The following is an 18,384-nucleotide window of genomic DNA, read 5'->3' on the forward strand; positions in this document are numbered from 1 at the left end:
GAGCCAGCCAATCTGTGCCTTTTTCAATAGTTTATATAAGCTTATTCAGGTTCAACTTGTGCTCTCAGTCAAATCTTTAGCCTGTAATAGTCTCAAAATCATTTTTTTTTATTGCTCTTCTCAGCTTATTACCTGCATTTTGGCCCCAGACTCTAGCAGGTCTTTTGCCTATTGTTTTACAAAAAGCTTTCAAAAAAAAATAATCAATATTTAAGTAGTTTCATGACTTGCCACAGTAGCTAAATAAAATCTTGCACAATCTTCATTTCAAATCCAGTGTGAGGGTAATGTTGCTAACTAGCTTTGGAGGAGTGTTAGGCAGTCTAATCCAGGTTTCCTTCACTAGAGCTGAGAGCTAATTGATATTAGTGGTTCTGCCTGTTCATCCCAGATGAGGATGGAAGTCAGGGATAAATTCTGTATCATGAAGTTAAGTTTGGATCTTCAACACCTACAAGATTGCATCGTTTACACTCTGTCTAAACTCTATCATGAGGTACCTAAACCCAAAAGCACTTTCTTTGTGGTTCCTGTCCACTGTTACTGCAGATACAGACACATTATCTGCTCCTTCACTAAATCAGACTCAATTTCTAACCAAATTAGTTTATTTGAATTTACTAGTAACTTCTAGAAGTTGTCTGACTGCATTGCACACAGGATTAGGAATCTTCTTGAGTTCCCTAAGTTACTTTGTGCATGTACAAACACTGCCCTTCGCCTTTGGTGGTTTTTCTGTGGCTGGTAGCTGTGTCAAGGCGCTGCTGGATGGAAATTGTACAGGTCTCCATGTCTGGGGTGTTACACTAAACAAATCAAGCGTATTTTACCTTATCTGATTGAATATTTTCATTCTCCTGGGGTTCATGTTACCTTTTCATCACACTAGCTCTTCTTTGTACCTTTGCTGTTTAAATCAGCTTTCTGAAATACAACTGGCTGGACAGCAATAAAATTTGCTGTTTCTACTGGAAATTCCATATCAAACAATCCTTTGGTCCTGGATTTTTGTTTGTTTATTTTTTTTTTTTACCTGATTGTATCATACTGTGGCGTAGCAGGCATCTCTACTCATGTACAGCTGAAGTTCTTAATTTATAGCACAGATGTATTTATTCTCATTTCCATTACCTCAGCCTTTGAAGTCATCCTGTTCCTTCTGAATGCTTGCAGGATTCTATACTTCTCTTGCATATACTCAGAGACATTTTTTTCATATATTTTTATAAATGTGTTGCACATTTTGATTAAATTATGCTACTTACCCCACTAAGACTTAGTATTTTTTAATACCATAATAGGAAGGGAAGTCTAGCTGATGACTGTTGGTTTCATGGGCTCTTTTATTAGTGAATAAACCCAAACCACAAAATTCTTTAGTACAACTTTTTCCTTTTAGACTGAACCTTTTATATGCATTAATTATCTAATGTACTTCAAATGCTAATGTTGAATCAATGTATATTCTTAGCTTTCTTATTCAGAGTGATCATGATAATTTTGTCTTTAATTATGCTCTTCAGTAGTGAAAATATGTGATCTGAAGTAAGGCAAACTGAAAAGACTTTTAATAATATCTATGCAATAAGTCACTCATTAGAAATTTAAAAATAAGGATAACAACACTTGTTAATAAAAATGCTACTTTTAATATAAGTTACTCTCTTTTGCAGTGTCCATTCTACCATTAGCTGGAATTCTGTTTTTTACCCCTATGTCTCATTAAGTGGTAAAAAAAATTACATATGTGAAGTTTTTACACTCTAAACCCACCATTTCTTGATTGGATGGCAACAGCTTTGCATGGTTTCACAAGTACACAAATGAATTGTTACTACACTAACTGCACAAACCCTAAAGGGCAATGCACTATTAATTGCACACCCTATCCAGTTATTTACCTTAGTACAATAATTTTGAGATTATTTGATCTACATGTGAAAGCCTGACCTTGGTAATACAAAAAAGTGATAAAATATGACAACAGTTAGTATTGTAAGCATTTGCTTTCCAGTAACTGAGGAAAAGAAAGCCTGACAGAAACAAAAGGAAAAACTTCTAGGTCAAGTTTTTGAGGGTTTTCTTTCTGGTTTTTGTTGTTTTGCTTCTGTTAGGAAAATGTCCTTCATGAAATTTGAGTTTTTCAACTATGTGAGAAATCATGATTAATACATGTTGGAGGGGAAATGACTAGCTCAATTGCTACCTGGTTAAAACCACAAAATTCCTTTCATCTAGTAACTGCTCTGATTATTGCTTAAAGATATCTCGCCTAGCCTTGTCTAATTAAGACTATGAGCCAGGAATTGTTTTGAGCTGTTGGTTTCACACACACATTTGTGTGTACATGTGTGTGAATACACAGCCACGTGCAGTCACTGAGCTCAGCAGCCCTGCTCCCGACACAGGAGGATTCCTCAGCCAGGGGAGCCTCGGGGCAGTGACAAAGTTGCAGGGGCCAGAGCACTGACAGCACCTGAGGGGACACAGGCAGGGCCAGGGGCAACAGGGCCCAGGCCAGACGTGTGTGAAGGAACCCTTGGGGAGCACCACGAGCAGCGTGCTCTCCAAGGGCATGGTGTGGCACTTTGGACGGGAATTTGCATGGAATGGCACGGTAACTCTGACAGCCTGAGCAGGGAGCAATGGTGTCTGCCACTGGGTTAGTGCACATTGCAAGAGCTTTTAACTAGATTTGAAAGGGGAAAGAGACAAAACCAGGCTTGCTGGAGGTAACCCTGTGGGCAGCACACCGGTGTTTGAGGGAGTGTGTGTGCCAGTGAGGTCCTTTGGGCTGGTGGCTCAGTGTGGCAGGGGAGTGACAGCAAAGACATAAGGCATGGAAATGCCTCCAGACAGTCTTGTAGGAATTAAGGTTTCTCCTCCACAAAAGGTGTCGGGGTCAATATCCCAACTGAAGTGCATCTACACCACTGCACACAGCACAGGCAACAAACAGGAGGTGCTGGAAGCTGTTGTACAGCAGGAAAACTGCAGCTACCATCATTCTGGGATGGCTCTCACAACTGGAGGGCTGCGATGGATGGCTGTAAACCCTTCAGAAAGGAAAGGCAAGGAGAGAGAGGCAGTGGGGCAGCCCTATATGTTAGGGACTGGTTTGAGTCTCTGAGCTGAATGATGGTGGCAGTAGGGTCAAATGTTTGGTGGAAGGAATCAGGGAAAGGCCAGCAGGCAGATATCCTGGTGGGAATCTGTTAGAGACCACCCACCCAGGATGGAGAGGCAGATGAGATACCCTGTGAGCAGCTGGGAAAAGCTTCACAATTGCTGGCCCTTGTTCTCATGGGGCAGGAATGTCTAGGATGTGTTGAGTGAGTGGAAGAGAACATTCCTACTCAGCTGGTGAGGGAGCCAGCAAGGGGAGGCACCTGCTGGACCTGCTGCTGGTGAAGAGAGAAGGATTTATGGGTGATGCAGGCCATCTGGGGCACAGGGATCACGAATTCCTGGCCAAGGGAAGAGGGGGGATCAGCAGAGCTGCCACCTTAGACCTCCAGGGGGCAGACTTTGGCCTGTTTAGGAGGCTGGCTGACAAGAGTCCCCTGGGAGACAGTCTGAAAGGAATCCAGGACGTTCCTGAAGGAAATACCAAAGGCGCAGGAGCAGAGAGGTAGTTTAGGGGAGGACTTGGCAGGGTCTGACTCAATGATCTCAAAGGTCTTTCCCAATCTAAGTGATTCTGTGATACAGTGTGTTTTTTAATACATGTACAGACAGTTCATACATTGTCAGGTCTTGTATTATTTCACCAGTTGTTTCCATAAAGCGATTTTGATTCAAGAACTTTCCCTGTGTTTTCTTTATTCAAAGCGTGATGTCATTTTATACTTCTTCCTGAAATAGTGATTTGAAGTTTTCCTTTATTTTGTTTTTATTTGAATGTATGTTATTTTGTATTTCAGCCTTGTAATCATTAGTGTGTGACATCTGTATTCATATTTATTCCCTGAGTTTAATACAGAAATAAATGCTGGGAGTCTGAAAGTACAATTTGTAATACCTTAAACACCTTTTCCCCATCACTTTTGTATGCCATGTGAACTTCTGAAAGCTGTGAAGGGATTTTTTTTAACTCCTCTGTAACGTCTGGATATGTATAATTAATGTGAAATCTGAAACATGCCTATATGACATAATTTTAAGGGTGGTTTTTTTTAATTCTACTACAGTTTATTTTTGTACAGAAGATTTCTTCGTCTTATTGTCAGTTAAAAGTACTAATTTCACTTCATGTCTGCAGTTTAATTTTTGCACTATGCGCACAGAGCTATTTCAATGCCTTTCCTGCGCTTTTTTCCCGCTCTGAGCCGATTTGGGGCAGTTTGGGAGCGCTGGGTGCGGTGCGCGAAGGCGCCGCCAGGGGGCGCTGGGAGCCCCCCGCTCCGGGAGTGGGACCGTGCGGAGAGCCCGGCTGGGGAGAGGGGACAGGGGAGAGGGGGTATGGGGGACAGGGGACAGGGGGAATGGGACAGGGGATAGGGGGCTGGGGAGAGGGAAGAGGGGACAGAGAACAGGGGGTATGGGACTGGGGAGAGGGGATAGGGGACAAGGGACAGGGGGTATGGGACTGGGGAGAGGGGATAGGGGACAAGGGATAGGGGATAGGGGACTGGGAATAGGGGGCAAGGGACAGGGGACTGGGAATAGAGGACAAGGGACAGAGGATAAGGGACTGGGGACAAGGGACAAGGGACTGGGAAGAGGGGACAGGGGACTGGGAATAGGGGACATGGAACAAGGAACAGAGGATAGAGGACAGGGGATAGGGGACAGGGACTAGGGATAGGGGACAGGACAAGGGACAGAGGACAAACGCTGTTCGGCCAGCCCCGTGTGCTCACCTGCTTCAGTAACCTTACTGTTAACATATTGATATAATATAGCTCCTAGCTTCCCCCTTGGCATTCCCAGATACATCCACATTACATCACAAATCAAAACAACTTTTGATTCGTATTTCTGAAAGAATTGGTACCTTGCAGGAGTTTAAGGGATCATCAATCAAAATCTAGAATGAGAAAAGTTGGTTTTGCTTTCAGAAACATCTCAACGTGCAGTTTAAGTTACCTTGCTTACTTGAGCTTAAGGAAGAAATTAAAATGAGAAAGGGTGAGGGTGCAAACTGGGAAACAATCATTAAATGCACTGGCATTTGACTTGTTGCCAATTAATGGTTTTCTGAACTTGGAAGTAAATTGAGGGGAACAATTGCAAAATACATAATTTGATTTACAAAAGTCACCAATTAATTAAGCCATGCCCAAAATATCTGCTGGACTTGTGGTTGAGAGATTCTCCTGCACAGCAGAAGACCTTCCAGGATTGAATCTGGAAGAGAATAGATTGAATTATTGGCTCATTAAGGGCAGTTCTATTAAATTTTTCTTTTCTATTTATAAGGAAGAGGGAGGTCACCTTCTGAAAATATCTGACAAACAGATTCATGCTTACAGAATCATTGAAGTTACTTTTGTCGGTGTTAAATGTTTTACCTAAGGAATTTTAGCAAATACTATTTCTCACTAATTTCAATATTCCTATAATATATAATAATTTGGGAAGGAGTACAGATATTAATCATTTCCAGTCTACCTATAGAGAATATTCATAAATATTTTTGAAGAAGGCAGCTCTAGTTTTGTGTGCTGCATGGTAAGATATATGACAAGTAACTAAATGAAGGTATTGTTTCAAATACTATTCAAATAAGGTAGCTTTTCAAAAATAGGCAAGTTGGTTCTACAGTGCTAAAAAAGACTGACAATAGAATTGAGATTTCAGGTATAAATAGAGTTTGCTTTTAAAGTTTTATGTCAATTTTCTGCATTTATCTGGACCGATGGCAAAGCTGTCTGATGTGCAAAACTTACTGCAAGTGAAGACTGCAGCAAAATCTTAGTTGTTGGTTAGATTAAAACAAAAACAAAACCAACAAACCCACAAACTAACAAAACCCACCCCAACAACAAACACCCTGGAGCTGTTCTAGCCTAATGCAGAACTACTACAGAAAGTGTTACATTTCTTGGGGCAGTGGTGGCAGCTGACTCGAGCAATCGTCCCCAGTTGCGCCCTGCTCTGCTTCCTTGAGCTTCTTGTTTGAGATGTTTGTTAAGGTCAATGGTGAAGCTGATTAGGAAAAACTCCTGTCTTCCCACTGGGTTATGTTGTCTTTCAAGCTGTATCTGTTCCCATGTTGTGTAAAACGTGCATTGTGTTGAATAATAATTGTGCCAGCATTAAATCAGAGGGAAATAAAAGTATTTAAGGGTAAGGGTGACTACATCAGCTCTTATAAGCAATACTACCATGAAATATCTCAGTCCCAGGAAGGACTTTGATGTTTATTTTATTCATACCATGTACAACAATTTGCATTGCTTTTGGAATGTATAGTTTGATGTATTTGATCTACAGAAAAAAGAATTACAGAAAATCTTCTCAAGCTAAAAATCCTATTTTGAAAGTGAACAGAAAAATTATAGGCATATTTGTATTTTTTTCCTCCTGCCTTCCAGTTTATTAACAAAATTTGTATGGGATGGTCTGGAGGGCTAAAAAACCTCCACACGTATCAGAGCCTATAGAAAGTGCTTTCAGTCTGGTATAAATTAACAACAATTTTAATCCCATGTGCTAAATATTACTTAAATTTAATATTTCATGCTGCCTTTTTTTTTTTTTAATATTGCCTAAAATTAGAAATTTTGGCATGATTAATCCTGGTTTTTTTAAACATAAGTACACATGTCATTCTATTGTCAAGTTGCTTGTATTCCTACAGCTGAGATAGTTAAAAATGTGGTGGACGTGTCGTTTAATCTGAACGGTGTTTTGGCATGGCTTGTCTTTTTATTTCAGTCTTTTGCTGCACTTTGCTGTGGGTCTGACTGTGAAATTTTCAGTGCTGCTTTGACGTTTATGCACATGTATTTGTAAGAAGGTTGTTTGTTATTTTGCAGGCCCACCTTCAACCCTCCCTCTAAGCACTCAAACCTCTAGTGGCAGCTCCACTCTTTCCAAGAAGAGACCACCTCCCCCACCCCCAGGACACAAAAGAACCCTCTCTGACCCACCAAGCCCACTACCTCATGGACCCCAGAATAAGGGCCCAATTCCTTGGGGTGAGTTTTGAAATGCAAAACAAAAGGGCAGGGGAAAACCTTTATGATGACTGATATATGATCTTTGGTTTCTTTTTACCTGGTGCTTGCTTTCCAATGATCGCAACTCGATGTAACGTCAGCTCAGATAAATCAGCAGTTCTGTCTTCTGTCACTCTGCCTCCCAGGCTGCTGCGGCCGAGTCTCACTTGAGAAAGCTTAAAACGCTCCCCTGGGGCCCAATCCAATCTCCTCCACCACCTCCCTGTCTGCCCCAGCTGCCTGGGCTCTGCCCTCACCCAGCCCCTCAGCCCCTGCTCTCCTCTGCCTCTGCCTCTGCCCCCTCCCGTGCTGCTGTGCCCAGCTCAGGAACCAGCTGCAGGATGCACACAGACCCCACTGTGGCTGTGCAGGTCTCACAGGTGCCACAGCACTCTTTCCTTGGGCTCTGGGCCACGCCTGTCCTGTAAAGTGTTCACACCTCACTGGTGGGAATGTGTTGTCTTAGTATGTATTTGGCTTTTGTGATGTTGTCTGTACATACACAAAGACTGATAGGTTTCCATTCTGCAACCAGCAGAAGTTACAAAGAAAACAGTGCATTTTATTTATTTTTTTTTTTTATCAGGATACATTTCTGACAGATGCTTTTTGGAAACTGTTCCCCAGACTACTCAGATTCTTCCTCTTTTAAATAAACATTGCTCTATGCAGTCAAATTCTCTTGGTAGCTATAAATCTCAGACCCATGTAATTTTCTGTGGTTTTAGTCTTGGTGGCAGGATTTCCCTGAATCTGTAAATTTTTAAACTGGAATCCAGTGCTTACATAGGTGCATCATCCCTACACTACTTGTATCTTAAGAGAATCCTCTCTCTATTCTAGTATAAATACACAATTACTAGCCTAAAATAAAAAACTGCTAGCCTAAAAGCACCATTTTTTTTTTCAGCAAATTGAGTTAAATGTAGTTAATCATGGAGTACTCATGTATGATTTAATCTAGGATTCAATAAGAAAAGTATAGAGTCCAATGAAAAGCAAAGACTTTTTCTCAAGGAATAAAAATAGTGGAATCTTTTCCGTTCTCTACTTCTCAGAGGTCTGAGATATGGGAAAAAAAATGTTTCCTATGTTCTAGAATCTAACAGCCCTGTACTTTTTCAGTGGTAGTAAAGACATTTTGAAGAGCTTGGACTTTAAATATGTAAAAAACCTCAAATATCTAAGTCCAAAACAGCACCTAAAGTGCTATATACTATAGAAAATACTAGAATACTGTATAATGTAGCATGATTAGGCTGAAAGGTGTGATAGGATTAGATGCTAAGCATGTGCCAGCTTTTCCTTGAATACATTAGGCAACAGATAAAGGAAGAAGAAAATATGGGAAAGGTGCAGGCATGCAGTTGAAGGTGATTAGCAGTAAAGCACCTTGTCAGAGTAGGCCCAGGGAAGAATATTTCCTTTCCTGTCTCTTCACTGTTTTCAGGGCAAGCTAAACTTCAGTGGATGGAAGAGGGGCCTCTTCTCCCCAGTTTGCTTAGCTGACATCTGTATAAAAGCTTGTTTCAAAGTCCATTTGGATTTTTAAGCAAGTATTAAATTTTGTGTTTATAAAAGAGGGAGTTTCTTGTATCTGACTTTGTGTTTTTTGCTTAAGGATATTGTCAAATGTTCACTGCTTTTCCTTTCAGAAGCTTTCTTCTATGTTGTTACTTTTCTTGCTATGTGGAATTTCAGCATTTGTCTTCTAATCTGTGCATTAATTGAAGTTTCAAGCAGAGCAATCCTTAGTTTATGTCTAAGCAAATTGAGTTACTATTCAAAGATGTTCTAAAAATGTCATTTAGATTATTTTGTATTTCCATAGCAACCATGAGATATTTTTCCTTCCTTTATCCGTGGGATCTACATGTTTGCTGTTTTACCTTAGTTCCTTTTTTGCACCACTTTTAAACACAAATATATTTTTAGCAAGGCACAGCACGAGCCTTTTCTGCTGTTTCATTTAGACATCAATGCGCCAAGAATGGTATTTAAAAAAATGTGTCATTCTTTTGAATGAGAAGTATTTTGTGTTCTTGGATCATTAAATGTCACTTTGCATCTATTTCAATGACAAAATTTACTAATGGTCGTTGAAGCTGGTTCTGAGATTAAGAATGCTGTAAAAGGAGAGGCAAAGGGAGGTGAAAAGGCACTAAACCAAATGAGTTGGTGTCATTATACCTTGGAAATGGTGACTGTTAATGAAGAGAAGCTTTCTGCTGAAGGAGTTCAGAGCATTTGGGTTTGGATTTTGCTACCTTTTGACAGAATTCTGTATACCCAGGATCTTTTCTTTACCAATGGCTAAAGTGTAGACTATGGGAACACACAAACTTAGTCATTAAATCAGTCAAGCCTATTCTTTACATAGGATAAAATACCAATCCTTACAAATTTAAGGTTTTGTGAATAAAATCACATTCATGGTGGTTTTAAAAAGATGTGCCTCACAGTGCAAAATGTAAACATCTGTGATAAATTTATCTAATATTGGCTTGCTGTATCTCCTTCTATACAGAGAAAATTGAAACACTATTTCAAAACAAATGCCCTACAGCAATGTCATTCAATCTTCCCTTGCCAGGAAATGAGAGCTACCAGTGAGTTGTTTTAAAATGTGTTATATGAAAGGTCATCTTGGATTATTTTAGTCCCTCCTGCTTTTTCAGCTGCAAAATTATTAATAACGAATGAATTTATAAATGATCTTTTAGCTATGTTGTATAGAAGATGCATAGAGTAATACATGTTTTGCTTTAAATTGCACCCTCTGCTGATTATATTTCAGTTATCCTAATGATTTTTTTTTTTTAATCGTCCTTTTTTTCACCTCAGGTAATGATTTGGGCCCACCTTCAACTAAGGCTGCAAACAAGTTTGAAGGGATGTCTCAGCAATCAAGGTAAAATCTGCATATACAAAGGCAAAGATGAAAATTTAAATAAATATAACTAATTGTAAATTAGAAAAGAAAAGCCTTTCATAAGAAATAAAATCCTAGCTATGTTTTCTATTAGTTTTCTGCATGCCTTACTAGCACACAAATACTTTGTCTCCACTGAGCCTCCTACGCTTTGTTCCTCGCTGTGCGTGCACAATCCATCCTTTGAGCGGGATGGACAGAATGGCTTGTACCCGAATCTATCTGCTGCTCCTACAGAAGTGCTCTCCCAGCTGGGGAATGCTGCCTCAGACCACAGTCCAGCAGGACAAAAGTTTTATTTTCATGTCTCCTGGCATTTCATTCTATCTGCTTCAGTGAGGTGTCCTGCCTGTAGCAGCAGTGTCCCTGGGTACAGGCTGGCATCCAAGATGGCTCTGTTAGAGAGAGAGTTCATCTCAGTCTTCCAGTTTAGCTGCTTTCCATTCTGTCAGGCTTCTGTGCTTCCACACAGTCTGCAGTAACACAAACTGCTTTTAGCTCGTAGTTCATCAGTTCTGTCCATTACAAGTGTCTTTCTCAATAACTGGAGCAGTAAGAACAGCCATACATTCTCTCACTTAAGAGTGACTACTCCTCTATCTGTGCTGTGATTCCAAAGTCCTGAGGTTCAGAGCATGGTAATTCCAATAAGCACCTGCCTCAGGCACACAGCCTTGTGTGACCACAAGTGTGTGGGCTGGGCTGTGACTGGGGATGGATGAGTCATCCATCAGATGGGGGCAGACAGGGCACAGCAGAATATGTGTAGGAAGAGGTTCTGGACACCCCCAGCCTGTGATCTGCCTTGTCAGAACAGACAGGGAACCTGTTGGTAGCACAGCTGGCTTCCCACATTTGCTGAATTCATCCAGCTGGCACTGGGCATTCAGGGAAAAAGTGGTAGTGTTCCACAGCACAGAGAGTTGGGCCCATCCTAGATTCTTGTCAGACAAAGGTAAAAGTGTGGTCCTTGTATTCCATGGCATTAGAGAGAGGCCGAGGTAGGAGCTGGGCTTTGATGATCTTTGTGGGGCACTTCTGGTTCAGGGTATTCTATGATTTATTGAATCAAGATTGAGCTTGGCTGTTCTTTCAGTTTCATGTCATGATGTATTTTTGCTATTTAAAAAGCAGCAAGAAATTAAAAGTGTTTCATCATGCTCATTTTGAAATGTTGCCTGCAGAGACAAGCAATACCAGAATCAAGGCAGTTGATGCAGAAGAGTCTCTGCTCTGTTGAACATACACTGGCAGCCTTCTCAGTCACTTTTCTTTTTTCCGTTTTTTTTTGAGTCGTTCTTTTGAGGTGATACTGATTTTTATGTATTTTTAGATTTTTATGTCTTAAATAATTTTTTTTTTCTTCTCTTCTTCCACATTCCTTTTCTATAAAAGTGACTTAGGTGTGGTTTTAGAGGAAAAACTGTGAGAGGAATAGCTAAGATATGTGTAATACAGGTTGACAGAGTAAAGCATGTTGTTTTCCCACAATCATCAGTATTTCCTGGGAGTAGCAGAGACCTTGTCTCCTCCTGCAGCAGAGCATGTGTGTGATACAAATTCATCCATGTGCAGGAGGCTACAAGGCAAAGGCCTAGTCCTGGAAAACTTTGCTGACATAAAGCACAGATTTTTTTTTTGTATATTGTAAAATTATTTTGAAGAACACATTCTTCTTAAGGTTCAGAATATGCCCAGAGTTGGTCTTTCAGCTTCAGCTATTTTCAGAGTATATTTTGCATGTACCATAGTTCATACAATATATCTGCCCCATAGCATTGAAGGTGTTTAGGGTTTGTTATGTCTTTTTCTCTGAAAAAAAAGCCATTTAATTCTTAACAATGCTTTGAGTTTTGGGATTTATCCATGGATAAAGTGATTATACAAAAGGGGAAAAATAAATGGGATTTGGGGGATTTAAATGGATGTGTAAAGGGAGAAGATGAGAAATAAGTATATTTTATAGTAGTTGTAAGCACTAATCATTCACATCTGTTGATTTAGCACTGGGACTGCAAAGACTGCACTTGGCCCTAGAGTTCTTCCCAAACTACCTCAGAAAGGTAAGAGATCACTTTGTGGCTATTCTCATAATGCCATCTTTTAAATGTGGGTGAAAGTAGATACTTGTTTTAAATATATGGATCTTTTCAGCAGAAATTTTATTTCTGAAATGCCACAAACATGAAAGCTTCACAAAACTGAAAAGATTTTGGAAGATGGGGAAAGCTTTTATTAATTTTTATAAAAAATACACCTAAGAAAACAATAAATCATGAATTAATTGAAGCTGGAAGACCTCAGGAGGTCTCGTGGTCCAGTCCAGCACTCGGAGTAGGGCCAGCTCTCTGCCATGAGAGCAGGTTGCTCAAGGCCATGTCCAATCACATTTTGAGTATCTCCATGGATAACTTCTCTGGGCTTCTGTTTCTATCCTAGATCACTCTCACTGGTAATTTTTTTTTTGTCCTGATATCTCCAAGTCCAACATCTTGATATGTTGGAGCAAACTGTATCTGTGCCATGTTCTGGCAGTCAGGGGTCTGGTCAGTGCAATTGCTTTGGCAAGAACCAGGTACTGTTACATGCTCATTTATATATCAGGGACAAACTTGCTGAGACCATATCCCAGGGAGCACCTTTCTTTTAGAAATGTTTTTTTCTAGTGTCTTTATACTCACACAGCAGGTTTTATTTCGTTTATTTGAGTTGTTGCAGCAGTTGACTATAAAGTAGAAAGTAGACCTACTTCAGACTGTTCTGTCTGAATACAGAATCCATCAAAAATATGTTACATCTGTATGAGTGGATGATCACAATAGAGCCTGAAGATCAGGAAATGCTGCTTGTCCAGAATTCTGAAGCCAGATGTCTGAAATTGAGAGTGCCAATCATTTTTAACAGAAGAAGCAAAAGTAAATTTTTAACTATTGTATTTTGATTGTTCTGACATGTTATCTTTTTCAAAAGACACCAATAATGCACTAGGGTGGCACTGTGAAGAAAGCCAAAACTTCCTTGATTTAAAATTATTTAGGTGAAAATTTAAGAAGGGCCAAATCAAAGCACTTCAATAAGGGCTGCTATCAGGGTTTTTCATATAATTTACTTACATCTCAAACCTATGTGGCCAGTCAGTGTGTGCACATTTGCTGCAAGGTAAGCTTAGAACACAGAGCTATATACAGGGATCAACACAGACATTTTTTTTAAAACAAGACATCTGATAGTAATTATGCAAGTCTTTCATGGAAACTATGCAAATGGGTTTGGTTTGGGGTGTTTTGTTGTTTTTTTTGGTTTTGTTTTTTTTTATAATGAGGTTTTTTTTTGTTGGTTTTTTTTGGGGGGGTTTGGTTTGTTGTTGGTTTGTTTGGTTTTTTTCTATAAGTAACCACAAATAGATTATGGAAGTGTTATTTAAGTAGGTGATATCCAAAGAGAGTGTTGTTGCTTTCATAGTCTAATGTCAGGCCACTTTTTGGCTGATAGAATATGGTACATTCAGCCCTGCTGAAAGAAAATCGTTCTTTCTAGTCAAAATGTGTTGCTTTCATCACAGGTTGTAAATGTTTTCTGTCTTGTCCCCTTTCATCAGTTTTAACATTAGGGTTATTTGATTTAGGAGGTTGTGGGTTTGGGGTTATTTTGTGTGTACTAATGGTTTTGTTTATGAGGTAGATTTCAGTTGAGTTTTCTTGGGGAGCTTAGCAGTAAAATCAATAGATGATGTTGAGAAAAATCTAATTTCAATTTCCTTCCATCAAATCTGCAAAATACACATTTTAAAACTTTTCATCTTTACTAAATTGTAAATATAGACAATAATACATTTTTTCTTAGTTTTAGTGTGAATGTTATAGTACAGTATGTTCTATCACTACATAGATACATATATGTGGTCTCTCTCTTCTAAGAGATTTTGCAGGTACTAATCCAGAGAGTCAGATGGTTCTTAGTATGGAATTCAACTGTATATGTAAAAAATTGTCATTAAAAAGAAATTTTGTTGCAGTCATATCAATTGTTCTAGAGGTGGTTTTGCAGTCTTTTATTATATTTCATACTTTTTGGTTTAGGTCCAAAAAGTGATCACTTTATTTCATTTTAAGTAAATAATCTATGAATTGACATCTAATAGCTGTTGGAAGGCACTGTTGAGGCACTGCTGGCCTCCAGGAGGAGCAATTAAATGAGACCTCAGTGAACGTGGATTATGTAGAGTTGTATTATCTTGCCTTTGTCATAGACTAGGAGGACTTATGGGCAGTTGTGGGGCTCAGTGACTGTGTGGTCATTGACACAACTGCAGTTTTGATATATGCCTAACTTCTTTTATGCTAAAATATTCAGATTGTGAAAAAAAATTGTTTTTCTTTTTTGTTTTAGTGGCACTAAGAAAAATAGAAACCAGTCATCATCTTTCAATAGATAAATCCCATCAGCACATGGAAATGTTTCAGAAGCCCTCACTGTCCATCGATATACCACAGAAGCCACAGCCTGGAGACTTGCCCCCAAAGCCTCTGCCTCTGGAATTAACTCAGAAACCTCAAGTGGGAGATTTACCCCCAAAGCCTGGAGAACTACCCCCAAAGCCTCAGCTAGGAGACTTGCCACCAAAACCACAGCTTGGAGACTTACCTCCAAAGCCACAAATGAAGGACCTTCCTCCAAAACCTCAGCTAGGAGAGCTGTTGGCTAAAACTCAAGGTGGAGAAGCAGCACCGAAGCCTCAGCCCTCAGAGGCAAATCAAAAATCTCACTCCATAGATCTTTCTCCAAACGTACAATCCAGAGACACCGTCCAAAGGCAAGCATCTGAAGAGTCTAATGACATAACACACACCCTGCCAGAAACCCCTGTGCCACTTCCCAGGAAAATAAATATGGTAGGTATTACTCCAGCTCCTTGGAAGTGTCCATGGAAGGCCTTGACGTTATTGTAGGACTTTTTGTGCACCCTTGAGCTATGCTCTCAAGGCAACATAAAGCTATGGGCTGGGGAGAGAAATGAGGGGCTCTTTTTGTGCCCCAAAGCAGCTTCAGAAAATATTGGGGGTTTTCAAGGCCTTCTGCATGCTCAAACAAATTGTTGCAACATAAAACAATAACCTTGGGAGCATGACAGTGTATTTAGATTTATTGAGATTTATGTATTTATTATATCTATGCCAATCACAACTCTGAATGAATTGATGATTTCCTCTGTTGCCTTTGGTCACGGGTCTATGTGCCTTAGATTGCTAGAATATTTGTATATTTGACTTTGTAAGCTTTAGGAAGGGATGTTAGCACTTGTTGTCAGTGGATGCAAAATTTAAAGTAAAGTCAACTGTGACCAAATAGTAAATGTCCCTGTCATGAGTATTTAGTGTTGATGTATTTAATGGTTGAAGTGTAGGTTCAGATGTATTGATGAAGTGGAAAAATCGACATACTACGACATGGTGCGTAGTAGTAGATCTGGAACTTTAACTTGATTCCAGCCCCCAGTTTATCTCACTGTTCATCTTTCTAACCAGTACAATTTCCAAAAGAGAATTCTTAATGCATATGTAGATTGAGATAACCATGAAACTCCAGAGCTCGCTTAAGATTTTCATCATGAAGAATACATCAGAAGGGAAATGGCTTTGTCAGATTGGCTATGCAAAGCACTTATGTAAAAATGAAATAAGACTTCATTATAGTGAAACAGTGGAAGCAGAGGGTGAGTTTCTGCCCTGTGCTTGTCTGAGGATGGATGTGGATTGATGTGGAGCCATCATTCTGCTTGGCCTCTGGCATGGACTTGCCTGTAAGCTCTTGTCTGAACTGAGGACAACTGAGTTGTTGCTTGGGCTTCCTGAGTATTCTGGAATTTAAATAATACAGGGATCTGATCAAAAAGTGTTTGTTTACTTATGTACTTTTAAATATAAGCAGGCAAATGATGCTAGTCATTCTCAGTTGCTTGTCGCTTTATTAAAGAAGAAAAGAAAGCAAATAATGGATTACCTGTTTAGTTTGGTGTCTGGGCTTTTTTTAAACTGCCATCCTACTGTATACAGAAAAATTCTGAGGAAAGGTTCTTTGTTCTCTGAACTCAGCCATTTTCACATGTGCAGTAAATTAAATAGTTCCTCTGTTGTGCAGTAATTTAAGCAATTCTATATCTTTCCTATATATATGTATGTATGTATATATGGTATCACCAGGTTTTTGCACATCTTTGCACCACACTTGTATCTCTTCGTGTTCAGTGCAGCTTTTTTTGCTCTAATGATGATGTGCAAGAATTCATCTCAAATGTATCTTGCCTCCACTTTCATCCTTTGGCTGTATCCTCTCCACAGAGCTGGTGAAATGCTTCATGCCAGTGAGCAGTGAGACCCACGACAGCAGCCACAGTACTCGTGGGCACCTCTCTCTTGGGCTTGACTATTTAGCTTCTTAAGAGAGAAGCATAGATTTTTTTACTGGTAGTTTTAGAAAATTAATTGATCAGAAATACAGTTTTAAAATTCCAATGTTACAGGATTTGAAAAGATATTTTTAGAGAAACAAAACTTGCACTGAGTGCTCCTGAAATCACACTGAGCACTTGAGCATTCTTTTTTGTGTGTGTGGTGGTTTCTATAAAGGAGACAAAGTACTCAATTTTAAAGAAAAAAAAATGTGTTGAATGTAAATAAGAGCATGGTTGGATTATTAATGATCACAGCATCTCATTACTGTTCAATTTTCAGCATAAAATCTCTTTAATAAGCACTTCTTGGGTACAGGGAGTCAGTAGGTGGTGGGTATTTGTTTTTTAGTCACAGATTACATTTCCTGGAATTGCTTCCATTTCTTTACACACCAATGCCACAAACTGTTCTGGAACATGAACAAAATATGTTCTGGAACATATGTGCTCTCTACATACCCATCCATTTTTATATCTTCCATGATTAAATACACCTTGAACGCTGCTTTTTGCTGCTCTCTGTTAAAACAAATAAAATGTTAAAATCTGATGGAACCAGAGTAATTCCCATCATTTCTCACGTGCTCTTACAAGCTGAGTTCCATACAGTTTTCTAATTTTAGAGGAATGTAAATTTTGTTATTCTTTTTATTGAACAAGAGAATTTTTACCTTGCAGAAGTAGATGCTTCCCTTCATGACTGGAGGATTGACTGGGAGGCAGCACTCTTGGTTTGTAAAGGTTCTCTGGAGTTGAAATCTGGGACTGTCCCCAAGTACTCATTCCTGTTGAATTCTAGTCCCTAGTTCTAGATGAGATTTTGCTTAAATTATATGAATATATTTTTAAGAAAAGAGGAAGCATTCTTTGAAGTGACTTTTCACTTCAGCAAACCTTTGCAGTAGGAAAAAACCTTGATCTTGTATGGCCTCTTCAGTATTTCTCTTCATTTGTCTTGAGTGTGGGTTTTTGTTTTTTTTTAGTTTTATGTTGTGTTAACTGCTGTCTCCCTTAAATCCCCCTGTAACTTTTTTTTTTATTTTTCTGTACCTTGAGTTTAGTGTGAGTGCTTTTTTCAGTGTCTGTTCTGCTGTTGAGCTGTTGCGATTTTTTTTTTCCTTTTTTTTTTTGCCACAACATGGAGGAATTTCAAGTCAGTAGGTAACAGCAAAGAGAAGACTCCCTAGGAAATTTCCTCTGTGAAGTTAGGTTTGGCTCAAATTCCTCTAAACCTGCTGACTTTTCCCTTCATAGCCCTTCTGCTTCTCATCTCCTCCTGCTCTTCTTGGTTTTTTGCATTCTTGTTATCTGATACTTCTGTTAAAAGAAGTAACTGTAGGTTTTGAAGAGGTGTGGGTATGAAAATACAGGAATAAAAAGTAGCAAGAGTGTTTTGCTGTGAATATTGCTTACTTACTCTATTTGGAAATCATTTAAGTCATCTTCCCTGCCATAAGAAACATATGTTTGGGGAGGAGTCCATGGCTGAGGCTTTTTTCATATGAATTAGCAGTATGCAGCAAAGTATGACCTAGAAAATACTTGGACTCAGAATGCTAGAGCTGTGAGAATATCTAGTGTGAATTATCATCAGAAAATAGTACTGCCATCTGACATTAAGGTAATTTTAGTACAAAATTGCTAACATTTGGATGGAAAAATCGCTAAAAAAATAGTTTCCAGTCCTGTAAGCAAATTTGAAATCAAAGAATACTGTATTTTTGCACTAGATCCAAAACCAAAACTGTGAGAAATACTGGGATTTCAATGCAGCATTTTCCTCAGTCCTTACCTTTCTTGGAACATTCAGAGGAGACTGGATTTAATTTTCTATT

At 39.2% G+C, this 18,384-nt stretch overlaps 1 protein-coding gene across 4 annotated transcripts in view; it reads left to right on the forward strand.

Moving 5' to 3' along the window:
- The window catches only part of ASAP1 (ArfGAP with SH3 domain, ankyrin repeat and PH domain 1), a 142,595-nt gene that overhangs the window by 118,828 nt on the left and 5,383 nt on the right, over positions 1–18,384 (forward strand). For 2 of the 4 annotated variants that reach the window (XM_086879090.1, XM_086879099.1), the window contains 4 exons: positions 6,984–7,145; positions 10,011–10,077; positions 12,103–12,161; positions 14,488–14,990. In XM_086879090.1, the coding sequence (XP_086735216.1) occupies positions 6,984–7,145; positions 10,011–10,077; positions 12,103–12,161; positions 14,488–14,990 (791 nt within the window). The remainder of the gene's footprint in view (positions 1–6,983; positions 7,146–10,010; positions 10,078–12,102; positions 12,162–14,487; positions 14,991–18,384) is intronic. The other 2 variants (XM_086879104.1, XM_086879109.1) reach the window with 1 other exon arrangement.

Source organism: Cyanistes caeruleus, chromosome 1 (genome assembly GCF_971803275.1).
Source record: "Cyanistes caeruleus chromosome 1, bCyaCae1.hap1.1, whole genome shotgun sequence".
Classification (NCBI taxonomy): Eukaryota; Metazoa; Chordata; class Aves; order Passeriformes; family Paridae; genus Cyanistes; species Cyanistes caeruleus.